General features: G+C 45.9%; 1 protein-coding gene across 2 annotated transcripts in view; it reads left to right on the top strand.

Annotated features, from left to right (window-relative positions):
• The first annotated feature begins 404 nt into the window (after positions 1 to 404).
• The window catches only part of LOC118291078 (solute carrier organic anion transporter family member 5A1), a 39,313-nt gene continuing 21,850 nt past the window's right edge, over positions 405 to 17,867 (top strand). Inside the window, exons 1-2 of one of the 2 annotated variants that reach the window (XM_047329784.1) lie at positions 405 to 519; positions 1,017 to 2,453. In XM_047329784.1, coding sequence (XP_047185740.1) covers positions 1,496 to 2,453 — 958 coding nt within the window. In that variant the 5' untranslated portion in view covers positions 405 to 519; positions 1,017 to 1,495. The remainder of the gene's footprint in view (positions 520 to 1,016; positions 2,454 to 17,867) is intronic. The other variant, XM_035618996.2, reaches the window with a different exon arrangement.

Below are 17,867 nucleotides of genomic sequence, written 5' to 3'. Positions count from 1 at the left end.
AAAACAATCACCCACCACGATCTGCTGCGTTCGCGTTCCCCTCTCTCCGTCCGGGGTGACCCTGCTGGCTCAAAGTTGTAGATGAGACTTGACGTGTATTAGTGTTCGTATGTGGAAAAAATAGGGAAAAAAGAGACCAAGAGACGGTGAATGTTTTTTGAACAGTTTTGAGCTCAAACAGCGCAGTAGTAGCGCCATAAATACAGTAGGGGAACGTCTAACATCGTTAATATAGTTGAAAACTTTTTTTTTTCTTACCAAATTCGTATGTGTAACTATCACTATCACTATCACATTTTTTTATGTCCTGAGATGACGCGATGAAAAATGGAACTATCTCCCCTGTTGTTTCCCCCTATTCGGTTAACCCCCGAACTCTTAAATGTAACTATTTTTCCCGACAGCATTTGAACGCAGCACTTCGCTAACCAGCAGCAGCAGTCGTCTGCACCGAGCGCCGTTCATTCAGCGAGCGCTCGCTCCGCGGAGAACAACGGGCTACCTCCGTCCGTCCCGGGGGTGAGTACCACAGCCTCCTCTCCGCCTCCATGCCTCGCTCAGAAGTTATGGCAAATATCAATTCGTCCGCGTTTCTATCCGAGGCCGAGACTTGTTGTCGCTGGGAGAAATCGGACGGGGGGGCGTTCAATTTCTTTTTCAAAGTATCGACTGAGACGTTTGCGGACAGCGTGGTCTTTTGTTCTCTCGTGTGTATTTCTCGCGTTTGACAAAAAGGAGAAGAGCTCAGCTGGTATCACCATCTCCCCCGCTGCGACAGGTCGACATCCAGACAGCTGTTTTTATTCGAGTAGGCTTTGATCATTCAGTTTTTGGGGGATGGCATGTGTTTTTTTTTGTGTCCGGCAATTTAGCGATACGAAAGGACCAGTTTGATCCAGTGGGGACATATTAACGGGATGCCAGTAATCTAAACAGGTGGAAATTAGATAGCAATATAGATGTGTACCTATATGTTATATTAATGTTTATATTTCGTGTTTTTATCTTCTTTCTAGGATGCTGCAAAAGCTCTCGGACAAAGGAAACAAACAAAAAACCCCAAGCTTCTAACAAAGAGCCATAAAATCAACATTGGAAACTAGACGAGGGCAACTTTACAGTCCCTTATTGTTATTTACATGTTTTTTTTTTTTAATTGTAGGCTATTTATTGTCAACAAATCAAAGAGACAAGACTATAAATTACTAAATTAAAGAGGGTGATGTTCTTGTGTTGTCAGTCAAGATAACACTATCATTGTTCAGAGGCTTGTTGCAAGGACACATTGATCCTGGAGTGCTTCTTAAAAAGAATTGTGGAACACAACATGCACATAACTAGAGGGGCTCGGTCCGACCCGGTCCCACTGGCAGGGCAGTCCCCGCTCCAGCAACCAGCCCTGCAGCAGCTCCACTGTGTCCTCATGTGGGTCTAGTCACTGACCGACCAGTCAGCGCAGCCAGGGGCCGACCCAAGCTGAAAGTCCAGCGGCGCCATGACCTCGTCGGACAATGACGAGACGGGGAGCGACCTGTCTGAGTCCCTGGAGATCCGCGAGCTCCAGGACCAGTACACGGAGCCAGAGAACAGCTTCAAATCCAAGAGCTTACCCATCCTGAATGGCCCCTGTCCGCCGGATCGCGAGGCTGCGGAGCCCCGGCTGCTCGACACAGCATGCGCCTGTGTGGTCGTGGACGAGGGCTGCGAGCTCCAGCCGAAGACCCCAGACTCGAGCCAAGCGGAGTCCCCCTCCTCCAGGACAGACTTCTCCCCCTCCGCCTCCAGCATGGTGGGGCTCAGCAACGCTCTGACTGCGGAGGGCCACAAGGCCGGTGGCCCTGGGGGCAAGAAACTTGGTTTCTCTCTCACCCGCCTTATTCGCATCCCAGCCAGGAAGTATGTGCGGGTCATCCTGAGGGACTCGCGCTGCTTCCTGTTCTGCATGTGCTACCTGACGTTCATCCAGTCGCTGATGGTTTCGGGCTACCTGAGCAGCGTCATCACCACCATTGAGAAGCGCTACAGTCTCCGCAGCTCAGAGTCCGGCCTGCTGGTCAGCTGCTTCGACATCGGCAGCCTGCTGGTGGTGGTCTTCATCTCCTATTTTGGCGGCAGGGGTCAGAGGCCACGCTGGCTGGCTGTGGGTGGTGTGATCATCGCTGTCGGGGCAGCATTGTTCTCCCTGCCCCACTTCATCTCGCCACCCTACCAGATCCAGGAGGTGAACTTGTCGGCGGGCCACGAAGGCCTCTGTCAGAGCGGCAACAGCAGCGGGCGGGAGCTCGACGTCGCGTCATGCCCCCGCGACCAGGAGGGCAACGAGCACAACCTGTACGTGGCTCTATTCATCTGTGCCCAGATACTTGTCGGCATGGGGTCGACGCCGATCTACACCCTGGGGCCCACCTACCTGGACGACAATGTGAAGAAAGAGAACGCGTCTCTCTACCTGGGTAAGCCATCCTGAGGTGCACCACTAGGTGAACAGCAGGCCAGAATAACGTGTAAGCACTCTAGTCAGAGAGAATGAATCATTTCCATCCTGTGAGAGATTTTCTTTTCTCTTCTCATTTACGAAAAGTGAAGGAATAATGTTGGACGGCAATTAGGTGTTGGTTTTTTTACGCAAGCCAGACATGATGGATTTGTTAGAATAAACACAGACTACTACATTTGAACAGTGCAAGTCTGGAGTGTGACTGCAGGGATGCAGAGGTCTTGGGTTACACAGTCTGTGGTCTCTAACACAATTAGAGTAAATTATCCATACACACAGTTATCAATTGGCTTTTCATTGATTGAATTTCCATTAAAAATAGGAAAAAAAAGCATTTTGATAGGTTTATCTGGTTTGGTCTTGCTGATGTTTACCCATAGGGTTGTGTGCATGTATGAAACAATGCATCCCCCACCCCAGCCCCCAGCCCCCAGCCCTCGGTCCTTTTGATTTAATCTTACCCGCATGCAACCTCTGCACCACACTGAGGTTAATACAGAGACTGCATAGTCAACCTTGGGCCAGAAGCACATGAGAGAGGAGTGCGGGACGAGAAGCAGAACTGGGTTGCTCATGATTAATGGTCCAGTGTTTTCTGTCTGTGTGTGTGTGTGTGTGTGCAAAATACTGCTCCGTGCTCAGCCGGCTGGCAGCAATAAAGCAACGTGCTCTCACGTTTAGCCAGAAAGGACAGGGTGCCACTGTGTTTTTAGTGTTTGCAGATTGTTTTCTATACTCGCGTACCGCTGCGTTCGTCCTTTAAATCATTTCAGACATTCCTCGGCGTCTCGGGTATCGTGTAATTTATCCGGTATGCGCGGGCTCGGCTGGCCTTAATGGTTTCGCTGCGAATGATTGGCTGCATGCTCCATACCACATACTCGACGTAGCCTACAGAGTAGCTCATGATCGGAGGAGTAATCCCTCTCTCTCCGTCCGCACACTCTTGAGTTATTGGGACACGGGGCGCCCCTCAATCTGGTGCGGTGTCTTGCACAGATGGTCACTGTCCCACTGACCTTTTGTGCGGTGCTTCATCGAATGAGTGCTGTCATAATGATCCGTGACTCAGATGGGTCTATGTTCAATCTAGAAAAACATGAATAATATTGGAAAACGTCACAGCGCTTGGGCTTCGTATTCAAACGAAAGCACTGCTGTGTCTTTTGTCCGACCAACAGTGAACTATTTGTACTGTAAATTTCAATCGACAGTGACAGAATCGTTTCATTTCCGATGCTAGAACCACTGAATGTTTGAATGTGTGCTTGATGAATGATTACATTCTATTGTGGGGCAATTAATCTTCTGTTTAATTGACCAATTATGTCAGTGGGTGCGGTTATTCGAGCATGTGTACATCTGGATATCTGTCTGTTTTGTTTGGGCACATCTGTGTGAGTAGGAATGTTTCCCGACAAACATCACCGAGGTACAGTCGCTGTCGCTGTCGAATCCTCTTCCTGCCTGCGCCGCTGCCCTCGAGGCCCAGTATTGATCGGAACCCTGCGTCACAGGGAGCCAATGCAGCATAAAGCAATTGAACCGGCCAGGAGAGCGAGGAGAGAACAAAATCGGACAGCAACGTGTCCCGGCCTCACCTATAGGCAAAGGTGTTCCACAGCAAATGCACCACAGGGTTGTGAGGCTCCTTGATATTTTTTTTAATCCCCCCCTTTTCATCAGGCATCCATCAAAAACGTGGCACTTGCTCTGGTGACCTTGGTGGCTGAGGATTCACAGAGATAATCTGTTAAAAACATTGTTTGGGGAAAACAGAAACATGTTCCGACATGTCAGAGCGAGCTGACACGCGAGGGAAAAATGTCCTCTGATTTTTCTATTACTTTCAATAACCATGGCAACTGAGCTTCAGTTTTATCGTTCAAGTGTTTTGAGTGCGTTCTCGTCTTTTCACATTTGCTGCGGTGGTGTTTGGTTCATGAATGAGGAGCCCGGGAGTCATTTGCATTCATGCTGGTTTGAATGGATGTTCCCAACTCAAAAAAATATATCTGTTCTTTTGAAAAGTTTAAGAAATACGCAAAAAAAAAGGCACAATGATTTTTCTAAAAAGAAATCTCCCTCTCGAGAGCTTGCACTGCTAAACCCGTTAGTCCACCAATATCCTGAGGAGGCTTCCCCCAGACATACCCTGTGGTGGTCCTCCCCCCACAAACCCATTAATGTAAACCCCATCTCAATTTGCACTGGCTCAGAGGGGAGGAGCCGCTCACTTTTGTAGGACAATGCAGTTTACAATGAAGGGTACTCGGTTTCCTTGAAGAGGGTGCGAGTGTTTGTGTGTGTGTGTGTGTGTGTGTGTGTGTGTGTGTGTGTGTGTGTGTGTGTGTGTGTGTGTGTGTGTGTGTGTGTGTGTGTGTGTGTGTGTGTGTGTGTGTGTGTGTGTGTGTGTGTGTGTGTGTGTGTGTGTGTGTGTGTGTGTGTGTGTGTGTGTGTGTGTGTGTGTGTGTGTGTGCGAGTGCGAGTGCGAGCATTATCTTTTTTTTTTTTCCAGTTTTCTTTGTGTAGGCATGCATGCACAGAGTAGGGCATTCCCTCTGACCCCATCACCCCGTTTCCCAGCTCTGGCCCCACGTCACCATGGCAATGTCACGGGCACGGCATCTGAACTTTACCTCTAACTGTACCTCCAGTTTGAGAGCAAACGGTGAAAGTCTTGTACAGTTCACTTGCCCTTGCAGATATCCCTCTTTTTTAAAAAGGACGTCTAGTTTTCATCTACACAAGAAGTGCTAGCTCAAGCCTTTAAAGAAACCACGGTATGCACATTCCACCGCTCCGCCCTCAGTCCATTCTCTCTTTCTGCTCCAACAGATTTACAGTGCACCATTCTTTGTGTTACTATGGTGAACGTTTGTCTGTGCCCGTTTTCTGAGAAGCCTCTCCATCTTGTGTGAAGGCTGCTCCGTGGTGTTTCAGTCCTTCGGCCCCCAAAAAATCACGGCGAAGGATGAACTGAAAAAAACCCTGTTACGATCTCACGCACTTGTTCTGTTGGCTCCGTTTTTCATGAATTACTGTTTGTTCTCCGGCAATCCTTCACCGTCTCAATCTGATTTGGCAAACGCAGTGACGCGCGGATCGAGGCGACCAATAATCTAGAAGATTCTCCTCATTGATTTGTTTGTCCATTACAAAAATTTGGACAGTGGCTGTGACCCCATCCTCTGTGATTTACAAGCTAATGATGCTGAGGAGCTGTTATTGATGTGGGATGAATGGAGCGGTCAGGTCTGCATATGTTCACATTACTAGTCAGTAGAGATGCATAAACAGAAATTGTATTACCCCTTTTGGGTTTATGCGCTGTTGTTCTTTGACAACCTCTTCACTGTCTAGACTCCGCAGCCGCTTTGCATGCAGAACATGCCCTCCTCTCTACATGCAGGATAAGGTTAATTGATTCCTCCTGGCCAACACCGTCTCGCTGCCTCTGCATTAACTAGTTTCCAAAAGCAGGTGACTTTCGAACTACATACCATTGCTTGCTATTAGTGCTCGTTCATTATTAATATCTTGTTAGATACTCACGAAAAGGGCTTCTGACGTAGCTCCTGCTTGATGCATAGGGACTGTGTGTTCGCTAAGGAGAGAGGGAAAAAAACAGCTTTAAAGGTACTTTATGTAAGCATTTGTTAAAGTTACACAGCATCAACCGCTGTTTGCTGTTTACTCACCGCTCTAGAAGAAATGTTACAAGCGGTGGTTGATCGACATGGGTTTGTCAGTGGCTTATGCTGATATTAAGGCTTCATCCGCTTCATACACACACAGAGTGTGTGTGTGTGTTCCCTGCAGATTAGAGAGAGAAAAAAATGAATAGTTAGTTGTCAGTCGAACCTCACTGTTTAAAATTTTTTTGCCGAGGTCCTGGCTCGACCCCTCTTGTGCTCGCTCAGTCAATCTCATTAAACGGTGTGTCCTGTTCTACTCAGCAGCAGCCATAGCAAATGCAGATTGTGCACACACACAGAGGAGGTCCGGCCCCCCCCCCCCCTCCCCCTCTGCCCCTCCAGGCTGACGGATCACATTTCAGGGATCGGTTAGGGTCCACGTTTGGGCCCCGTCAGAGGCTGGCACCCGTACAGAAAGAAGGCCGGTCCAGTTTCATGACTGTCCCCTTACTCACGCAGAGGTTTTAAATATCGCTGCCCCCTCTCCTGCTACTCGGTCCTGTCGGCCCTCAGGGTTACTCAGCAGCAGCAGGCAACCTTTTTTAGCTGCAGAACGCAGAGCTGTCAGCTCTGGCTGCTGCTACCACGACTCACCCTGTGAACCACTGACCCCTCTGGCAGATCCTCTGCCTCCGATGACCCCGTCTGTGCTTTCAAACCCCTCACAGTTGTTGTTGTTGTTGTTGTCGTCGTCGTCTTCACCCACCTCCATTCCTTTACAGACAATCTTCTCTTAAATCTGTCTGCAGGCAGAGTCGGAGTGACAGAACAAGGCAGAGAGCTGTTTCCAGAGGCAGGGGTTTTAACCACCGCAACTTGACTGAGTCTAGTCATTGCTCTACACCAGTAGCCGACGACGAGTGGTTATTTTTCTGTGTTGTTCCCAGGTTTTGTTTTTTTTACAGTGTGGGAAGTTTCCTGGGGAAATGCCACAACCCTTTTTTGTGATCGGAGTTATACCAAAAAAACAACACCTTTTGATTTCAGCGATGCAGAAAAAAAAAGGAAGGCATTTTTTTCCCTTCTTTGTTCTTGCAGGCTCCATTCAAACGAAATGCTCCTTGTTCCCTGGCTCTTTGTGGTCCGTGTTGAAATAAAATAATGCCCCTAAAATAGCTAGGAACTTGTTTTAATTATTAAACTGCAGAGTGATACTATACTCGTTACACATGGAACACATTTCAATGTGCCTTTTTCCCCTCTTTCTTTTCTGTCTACATGAATGGCTTATATATGATATCCCCTGTGCTGCCTCATCTTCCTTTCTTGGAATAGTTTTATAGGTTGTGGTAGTATTAAAAAAAACAGCACAAGGTCACTTCACTTGACTCGTCCTTTGCCCTTTTTAATCTCTGCTGGCTGCAAGTGCTGGAAAAAGCTGCAGCCTCTCTTCGTTTGCTTCTCTCTGCTTGAGCTAATCAGCATCGCGAGTAGACACATGTCCTCCCTCAGCCTCTTGTGTCCAGCCAGGAAATGAGTTGTTGTCAATAATTAGCAGATGCTCATCTGTTGCCAGGGGTTCAGCATGTCCTGGGACTGATGGCTGTCAGGGCAGAGCGTACTGCCCCAAAAAAACCCCAAAACTGAAACTCTCTCTGACTGAGATCCACCCTGTGAAAATCCCTGTGGATCAAATATTTACATATAGTGAATAGAGACAGCCTGTACATACATGTCATGCCGAATCACATCCCCAGCTCTGTCTCTGGGGCATCTTATCTGCTTTGCTTAATCTGCGCGCCATGTTGATTCGGCCGTTAGGAAGCGCACAATGTCACATTGAGCATCTTTTTGTTTTCCTTCAAAGACGGAGAAACAAAAATGTTCAACTTCAGTGTTGCTGCCCGCAGAGCAGTGAGCTGGGTGTTCTTGTCCTTGACCCCCGCGCTGCAAAGAAGGAGAATGAGGGAGGGAGAGCTCCTGGGGCTAGAAGTGATAATGGCATTTAAATAAATGTAAGAACAAAAAAGGCTGGGGGACAAAATGTGGCATTGTCCACAGATATGAGGATATTGTGAACAAAACTATCTTTTCCAAATGGGCATATGATACAAACAGATTTGCTCGCTAGTGCAACATTGGTGAGACCTTTAGAGAATTTTATTTTGTGCTTCATTTAACGTTTTATTCACTAGTTAGACTTTTTTTTATTTCTTAAATTGCGGTTTGTCCCCCTCTGACCTTCAGCTGTTGCTCTACTGCGCTGGCTGAACGTAGTATATAGACCCATCTGTGACGAGCCTCCTGGATGGACAAGAGTCCACTCTGAGGGAGATGGATGCTACTAAACATTTCCTGACCTGTGGGATCACTGTTGCACACACGCCGCACGCACCCACGCACGCACGCACGAACGCACACAGACGTGTAGAGAAAGAATGCTCTAGGACCACAAAATGTAGCCTAACAGCCAAACAGACTGGGCACATTCCATGGTGCACATTCATCTGTCTGTCACAGCGGCTCTGCCAGGCGCTGTTATCCCACTAGATGTAGCGCTAAGCTGGTTGTGCATTATATAACAAAGACTAATTAGCCAACATGTTACCAACCGTGCTGTAGCTCAACGGAGAGACGAGTTGTCTGCAGATGTTGGCGAACGTTTTGCTCCTCGCTGGATGTTTGGAGAGAAAATGCTGTATAATAGTTCATTAAAACCACCCAGTAGGATTCTGGAGCTGGATACGGATACTTCATGAATATGCTTTTCAAAGTCTGCTGGTTTGATGCCAATCTTTTCAGGCTTTTGTGCGTTTTAGTTTTTTCCTATTTTGGGGGGGTACTTGTTGGTAGATGATCCAGGGTGTGAATGGGGAGAGAGCAGCTGCTGAGAGCTGGCAGGGCGCTTGCACAAGTGTGTGTGTGCAGGAGGTGGAGGTCTGCCTTGCAAAAAGGCACACTTCCTGAAATCATTCTGTGGTATATGAACATCTGTGCCAGTGTGAAGAGGCTGCAGACAAAAAGTGTCAGACCCATCAACGTCAAGATTGCCTCAGTTGCTCTTCCTGCACGCAGTTTGCGGTTGATGGGTCTGAGACTTTGGTCTGCAGCCTCGTCACACTGGCACAGATGTTTATAAATACCGCTGATGGTCACTGTGGCCATGCGTGGGAGAAACAACTGCTGCACAACAGCGTGTCAAGTCCTCTTCTTACCTGCATTGGCACCGAGCGGAGTGAGCGAACTACACGCGGTCACTCCATCTGCTTGCTTTTCCGCCACAGTAATTATATTCACAAGAACAGTTATGAAAGTATTCATGCTTCAGATCACATTCTATATGTTAGCCTTCCTTGTTTTAGACGCCAATGAATACAATCGCCCCGCTGTTACCACGGAAATGGAACTTGTACTCGACCTGCGGGCGTAAAGACGAGCGGTAAATGTGATTATGGAGGCCTTGTTATCTCCAGCAATGTCAGATAGGTCGTAATTGTCCCTTGAAAGCAAGGAATGAGCTGACGTAGACTATTAGAAATGGTGTTCTGTGTATGAAGATGTTTACCATGTTTCTCAGTGAGCTCTGTAGGTTTGGAATCGGCCCAATTCAATCGGCCCAGTTCTTGGCATTGGTTGAAGATGAGGGGTGCACCATCAACCAGATCTGTCGGTGCGAGGGGCTGAAGAGTTGCACGGGCAGCCTTGTGGCAAACTAGAACCTAAGCCCCGTACTCACTGCTCTCATGGATTCACACACACGCACACACACACACAGCCCCCGAGTGTAACGTGGTTATACCCCAACCACAGATGCCTCATTCATGGCTACTCCTCAGCTGAAAAGATTATCTGCCCACCCTTTCACATGATGCAACAATATCTGTGCATAGACAAACACAATGAGTGGCAACAGAAGTGGTGTGTTTGAGGCTACAGTTGGGAGTAAGCCACTTGGAGGTAAATGCTCAGTCTTCCTCCCTTCAATGACTCGTACGGTGTGACCAAGCTATAAAGTTACAACATGGAATATTTTGGCCCAGAAAGACATTTATAAACCTTGACTGTACCTTTAATGTCTGAAATCTTGACGTAGAGGGGCAATTTGTTGACTTATCACCTCGACCAGAGAAAAAAAGTCAGCCTCAACAGTGGACTCCCTGTTCCTTCTTGTAGCCCTGCCCCTCCACCGTGCTCTACCAGAGGGGCTTTCACTGCCAGCCAATTTAAAACGTTCTTTTAATCATCCATCTCAAGCAGCTAGTCTAGTATAAGCTAGAAAAAAATGTATTTGTTGAAATGATGTAAAAGGACCAAGAGTAAAAGACACCAATAAGGATTGATTCCGAGGAAAATCCACTAAAGATGATGGATTATACAATTCAGCCGAGGGCAAAAGGATTTCCTAAATGTGGTGGCGTGCGCAAGACTTCTGAGGGATATTATATGAATTTGTATGAGGGGAGAAGAAGGTGAAATGTGAAATAATAAATAAAAAGTGAAAAAATAACAGTGGCTGTAGTTGGTGAGAATATTTCTCCTCCTCCCGGATAGTTAGAGACAGATATACCCGTCTGTGTGAGGGTGAAGACAGAAATGGATCATAGCAATATAATCAAAAGTGAATCATCGCTCACTTGTATCAACAATCTTAGAGAAATAGAAATAGTTCATGTTAATTAGATAACAAAAGCATTACGCACAGCGCTGTTTGCCACAGGCTTTATCGGCTGTGAGTCGCAATAGACTTTCACTTAAAAATAAATGGGATTTGTTGAGCTCCATGCCACATTAGTAAGAGACAAGTGTGTTTAGTCTCTATTATAGTTGTATCATGGGGAGGTGGGGAATACACTGCAACTTTAATTCCAGTGCTCATCATCTCAACAACAACATATAAATCTGAAAACACAATAATCACAATAAAATACTTAATTTGCTAAAAAAGAAAACAGAGCCCTAGCACCGTGACGCCATAAGTTAATAAAGTCGTAATCGTTTCTTAATAGCCTTTTAGCCATTCGTATTTCTTTGCATTCAGCTGCACTATCTCCCAGACTCCAACAGGGGTGTGAATCTTCACTGGTCTCACGATTCGATTACGATTATCCTGTCTTCGATTCGATATCCCGATGCAGCGCGATGCATAACAATGCGTTGCCCTCTCAATTTTTTATTTTACTGAACATGGCTACATTTTCATCAGTTAATACAAGCAGTCAGACTTTAAGCACTCCCTTTCTTCTTTTATTTTATCCAAGAAAGGACACTTATTGAACATGGAAAAAAACCCTCAACAACACTTAAATCTGACCACAGCAGACAACAGGAGAATTTACAACAGTAAATACTAAAATGCTATCAAACTGTTAGTTTATATAGTGCACTTATTCATAAAAGAAAATGTTGAAATAAATGTCATAACATTAAATTATAAATCAAAATTAATAGAGGCTGAGCTTACCATCTACATTATTAGTGTGAAAATGGTCATCAAAACAAAACATAAATCCTTATGTTTTCGAAAGGTGCAATAAATTACAGTACTTCTGTAACCTGTATTCTACAAAACATCACAGGACAAGAGCACTTCCTGATTGTGACTAACATCACAATGAATCTGGAACACAAAAGTACAGGTAGCATTAAATAGGGGTGTGAATCTTCACTGGTCTCACAATTCGATTCAATTACGATTTTCCTGTCAACGATACGATTCAATTCAATTTCACGATGCATCAGGATGCATCACAATGCGAAGCATCTTCCATTTTTGATATTACTGCACATTATGGCTACGTTTTGATCAATGAATCAAAGCAGTTAGATATATATGAACTCCCTTTGTTATTTTATTATTTTAACCTAAAAAAGGACACTTAGCAAACAGCAACGTAGTGTAAGGTAATTTATTCATGTAACATTACATTTGAATTGGAATCTGTTTTTGGGTTGCCTCAGCAAAATGCTGAGTGATTTGAAGTTGAGCTTTTATTGTGAAGGGCAGAACGGAAGAAGGGAGTGGATGCGCTGTAGTGTTTGATGGTGATAAATAAAGTTGTTGTTGTTCCTTCTTGGATCACGCTAGTTCATACCACGGTCTTGTGTCATTATTTTGTATAAATGATACAGTACAGGCGTAACAATAAAAGCTAGGTTACAGCATCAATTCTTGGCTGAGCTGGGTCCGCTATTTCTTTGACAGGCGTTACTACTACCAGGAAGTAATTTTGAACTCTAAAACTTTATTGTCCAGACGCGGTCAGAAAATCAACAAGTAACGGCAGTTATCTATAAGCAATTATTGTCCATCACTGCATCGATGCAGCATCGTCCACTTCCGCATCGCGATGCAACGTAGAAACGATTAATTTCAACACCCCTAGACTCCAATCACCCCCCTATCTCAGGTGGATTCTGGTCGACATCAGCAGCTTCAGATTTGTGGTCAGTGCACGTTCAGACGCTCTCGTCCAGCAACAGAATCGGCATAAAGATGGTAGTTTGGTGTCGCAGTTGTGACCCCTCTCACGCACACAAACTTTGCCCTGCTGGAAAGCCTTGCATGCCACATACATGAAGAGGTAAGAGATGCATTCATGCATATCTTTATGCCGGGTTACTTTGGTTATTCCTGGTATCAGCCGATGAAGGGATAACAACACGTGGCTGACAGATGGTCGCCTCACCGGCCGACTGACTGCTGTGCCGTAGCCTCGCTCCTGCAGCTGGGGAACAGCTAAAAATATATCCATTCTCCTTTTCTCTCATTTTCTACATATTTGATTTAGCAAAGTGAGCTTGGGGAACCCCCCCCCCCCCCCAGTCCTGCGAGGCCCTTGTGACTAGTCATGTCTCTGCTTAAGGGGCTTAGAGCGGTCATGCCCAGAGGTGATGTCTTACAGGAGCCTGATGGGTGGCCCCGGACATTGACTTCTGAATCAGAGAGGCTTTGATGTCTCTGCCTGATTTAGTTCTTAGAAGTAACGCGTGCTTGATGAAAGTCTCAGCTCTTTGGCCGTACCAGTCTATACCGTCTGCAAAGCCCTTTTACTGTACTTAATATTCACATCTTGTAGCGTACCGTACTTTGTGTTTGCACTGCACGGCATGAAGTTTGTACTCAGGCTTTTACCACCCAATGCTCTGCCTGTGGGATGCCAGCATTGCCTGTAACCTTTCCTACCTCAATTAAATGTTGCACAAAGAGATAGATGAATAGAATAGATTCTTATCTTTTCAGCCAATGGGGTCACTTCAAAACCAGGATGGCCCATCGTTAAAATAATCAATAACAACGCACAGAAACATTGTGTCCCTTCTTTCAATGCAGTCTGCTGGTCCAACAGGGAAATAAATCCCTCATCATTTTATGTCCAAGTCATCACATTCACAGGGTGAAATAATGAAATATTACCCTTTTTTATGTCCCACCAGCACAGTATATTGTATGCAGGACATTGTCCATATACATTGCAGTAATACTATCAGTTTGGGAATCAAAATATGATGCATCATGAATTGAAAGGGATGTTGCATTCTTGTTTTGTATATGTATGTATATATATGTATGTGTGTGTGTATATATATATATATATATATATATATATATATGTATATATATATATATAATAGCTTAGTAATGCAGTTTGTTTCACTGTCCTGTGTGTGTGTGTGTGTGTGTGTGTGTGTGTGTGTGTGTGTGTGTGTGTGTGTGTGTGTGTGTGTGTGTGTGTGTGTGTGTGTGTGTGTGTGTGTGTGTGTGTGTGTGTGTGTGTGTGTGTGTGTGTGTGTGTGTGTGTGTGTGTGTGTGTGTGTGTGTGTGTGTGTGTGTGTGTGTGTGTGTGTGTGAGAGAGAGAGGCGCCATACTGTTCATGCATTGCCGTCTGGGTAAAACTGTAAGGTTAGGACTTGTAAGAAGACACTGCCATGTCAGCCAATTGCCATGACAATGCCTTCATCCCCCTATTTTATAGTCTTTTTTTGGCGTGTCACGTGACTGAATTGATCCCCCATTTACTGGGATACATGGAAGCGGCTTCCCTCTCTGTCATTCTCTTTCAAAGGGCGGCGACCGCATGGATCACCTGTCATACGGCCGTCGCCTGCAGCCGCATGTCCCAAACAGCCTCAGGCCTTGGGCTGGACTGTGCAGCAGTGTGCGATGGCGTATCGCATAGAGTGGCCGTTGTTAAATAAAGTAGGGTGGCTCACAGACTCTTTTTTTTCTCTGTCATACCGCTGGTGTGGAAATCTATTGTTATCCGGGGTCGGAGTCAAAAGGTAATGTGTGATTCATAATGCTTTCAGCGCGGCACTGCTCCTGAGTTACGCTGACAATGTGATCGCATCTTTTAGAGATTACACGGCTCCAGGGTAATGCGATAACTACAAATCCAAGGTCAATGTGTCGCTGCCTGCCCGCCATCCATCCATCCATCCTTTCCCAGGTCGGTTTGGAGGCTGACTGAGCTCTGTTGGATTATAACCAGGTGGAGGGCTACAATACATAATTCATTATAAACTAAAGGCTCTTTCACAAACACCCACTAACATCTGGCTTTTGTCCTCAGCGTGAAAAGGTACAACGACATTCATCCCCAGGTCAATGTCACTCGAGCTCTGATCGGCGACATGACACCACCATGTGCTAATTTCGGTGTAAGAAGTAAAAAAGGCTGCAGATTTTGATAGGGGGACAATGACAAGAGAGAAACAAATGAATGTACGTTAAACATAAACACACATTTGTTAATGCTTTGATTTCAGCTTGTGTGTGGAGTTGCAGATATGATTAAATAAACGGCCCGACACCGATGATTCTTCCGCTGTGTGAATTCTATCCTCACTCATTTTAACCCCGTAGTGTCCTGACTCCTGACGAGGCAGCGGAAATTCTGTCCTCTATTTTGCCCACGCAATTAAATCAAGTCATTCATCGGCGTTAATTAGTTTGACAACCGGGGGGGCGCTTCATTAGGTGCAATGTGCCTTCTCATCAGCTCCGGTTGCTCTGCTCCTTCGTTCTCTGCTGCTCCGGCTTTGGCTCCTGCTCTCAGGAGTGAGGGGGTGAGGAGAACAGAGGGTCAGGAGGGGTCGGGGGATGGGGGGATGGGGGGAAGGCACTTCAGACGCCATTTTATTGTTATGCCTGGAATTCTGTCCACAGTCGAGGCAACTGAGGAAACAGCTGGGTGCTGTATATTCCAAGAATTCCTGTCATTCTTTGCAGATGTTTCATCTTTTATTACATTATAAGAAACTCAGTTTGTTGTAGGATGGTGTCCAGGTATAAATGACCACTGCCAGTAATAAATATTGGACAACTATAAAGCGGAAGTGTCACGTCACTGCACATTGACCATCTTTCAGTTTTTGGACAGTTGTTCTAAAGGCGTCACTCTGTATTTTCTATTTTCTGAAATTTTAAAGAAAGAAATGATCAGCAAATGGATTGAGAATGAAAAATCATTAGTCGTATAAAAGATGGGTCAAATTACCGAAACGTCTTGAATACAGTATCTCTGAATCAAGGATAACTTGATCGATTCAAAAGCATCTGCAGCATTTACCTCCAAACAGATTCACACTTCCTGCTCTTTACTGCTTCCCTCCTCTCTCTGCTTCGCCCTCATTCATTCCTACAGGCTCTGAATGAGTCAGAGCAGCTCATGAATAGAGTCGGGAGGAGCGGAGTGAGGAGGAGGCGGAGTGGGGACAAAACAGACGCCGGTCTCTGAAGGTTGCACATGAGAGGGATGCTGCTGAGCAAGCTTTATCTGTCCGTTACACAGCAGGATCAGTCACCACAGACAGACACACACAGCCCAACTCCTCTGACGTCCACGCCCTCTGTTTCTTTATCATGCCAACGCTCCTCGCTCTCGCCCTCTCAGATGTTATTGTATCTCCCGACGTCATCTGTTTGTTTTTTTTGTCTCCACTTTCCCTCCCTGACACTTTCATCTCACTTGATCAGTTTTTATTCTTGTCTGTATCCCCCTTTTATTGCCTTTCCCTTTCTGGAATATTGTCGAGTAAATCTCCCCCATAAATTGGGGTCAATGATGCTCCATAAAACGGTCTAACCTTATTCCTTCTCCACTTATTGCCTTGATGCACTTGCGCCGCCTCGCCACGTCTCCACGTGCATGCGGAGATGCGTTGACCTTGGATGACGCTCAAGTCGATGAGTTGTAATTGATCTGTTGTTGCCTCTGGATGAGTTATTTCTTTTCTTTTTTTTTCTCACTTCTTAAACATTTTCTAGAACCTCATTAATATCTTTTTGCTGATATTGGTTTCTGCTTGGAAACATGTTAACTTACACGCTTTGCGACTTCGTCCTCTGTTTGACTTTTCATGCACGTTAATGTGTATTTCTAACGCATAGAACAAAGTCAGCGCAAAAAATGCCACAATGTATTGGAGCTGAATGGCCGTGCGCGTAGATGGTTTGGATGCTGACTTAACATATAACATAAGAGGGAAAAGCCAATAGCTGTTATGGAGATTTCCCAATCCATTACCTCCACACGTGAAGGAAGTCATGCGACGCCTTTAATGTGTTGTCCTTCACGTGCAGCTGGTGAACGTCTGTTTGTGTAATTGAGTAAAGTGAGCCGGTGGTTGAGAGCATCATGTGTTCTTCCCCGGCATGCAGCCTCTGACCTCCGCTGAAGTCTGCCTGTGTGTTCGTGCATGATGGAGTGCTGCTGCTGCTGCTGTGCCAGCATGTTCCTCCATCCCTGCCCTTCAGCTCGCGCCGTGCCTCTCCAATCCCTTCATCCCAACCTCCTGATCCAAAACTACCCCGGCTTGGTGCCAAGCGGGCAGGGTAGGGCAACAAGTCAAGCGCGGTTTATGACACCCCCCCATCCTCCAGTCGGGGCAGAACGCCGTTATCGTGATGGATGGAGTGGCAAGAGAGATGCTGACATAATCACCCAAGAGGAATAAAACATAGCGGTCCCTGCGGGGGGTGCCCGAGAAGGGTGAGGATGGAGATCGGAGGACAAACAAATGACCGTACTTGCTGATCAAGCTTTGCCTGACGACTGAATGGCTGGGTGCACCTTCCATCTGGCTCAGGCAAGAAAGTGTTTAAAAAGATTGTAAGTTTATATCTGGAGCTCATGAGGGGTCAGCAGTCTGCAGGGTGAGATGAGGGTAATGTTTCCTTGCTAGATGGACACAAGAATGTCCATCTTAAATTGTTGTTTAGTTAAATTCAGGCATGAAAACCTGCTGACTTGCACTATGGTGGAGTCCATTCACATTTCCTCCATTAAAGTTTGTCTTCAGATCAGATGCAGATTTACTTTTGCAACATGATTTTTAAGAGTGGGGCTGGTCTGAATCTCCATCAGGAGACAGGAGGTTTGAATGTGAAAGCTATAAAATATGTTCCACTTGTTGGAACTCGTCTTTAAACTCTCATCAAGGTCTATTCAGCATGATCACATTGCAGACTGAGTTCTGTTTTTTATAGATGGGAAATCATTTTTACAATCAGCCACAACAGAAGCGTCAGTCACTAGCGTCGGTTTTTGTGAGAGGTTTTTAATTTTAAGACGGAGATAATAAGATGGGACCCCTCGACCCCCCCCCCAATCCCTGCCAACTGGAATTAATTGTTTGTTGTCCCTGGGTGGTAATATCCTGTTACATTGTGGAACGGTTGGACTGCTACAGTGGATTGACTCTCCTACCGGCAGGATATGAAAAAGGAGCA

The sequence above is a fragment of the Scophthalmus maximus genome, chromosome 21 (genome assembly GCF_022379125.1).
Source record: "Scophthalmus maximus strain ysfricsl-2021 chromosome 21, ASM2237912v1, whole genome shotgun sequence".
Taxonomy (NCBI): domain Eukaryota; kingdom Metazoa; phylum Chordata; class Actinopteri; order Pleuronectiformes; family Scophthalmidae; genus Scophthalmus; species Scophthalmus maximus.
The sequence above is the reverse complement of the archived record's forward strand: the minus strand, read 5'-3'. Positions and strand labels throughout refer to the sequence as shown.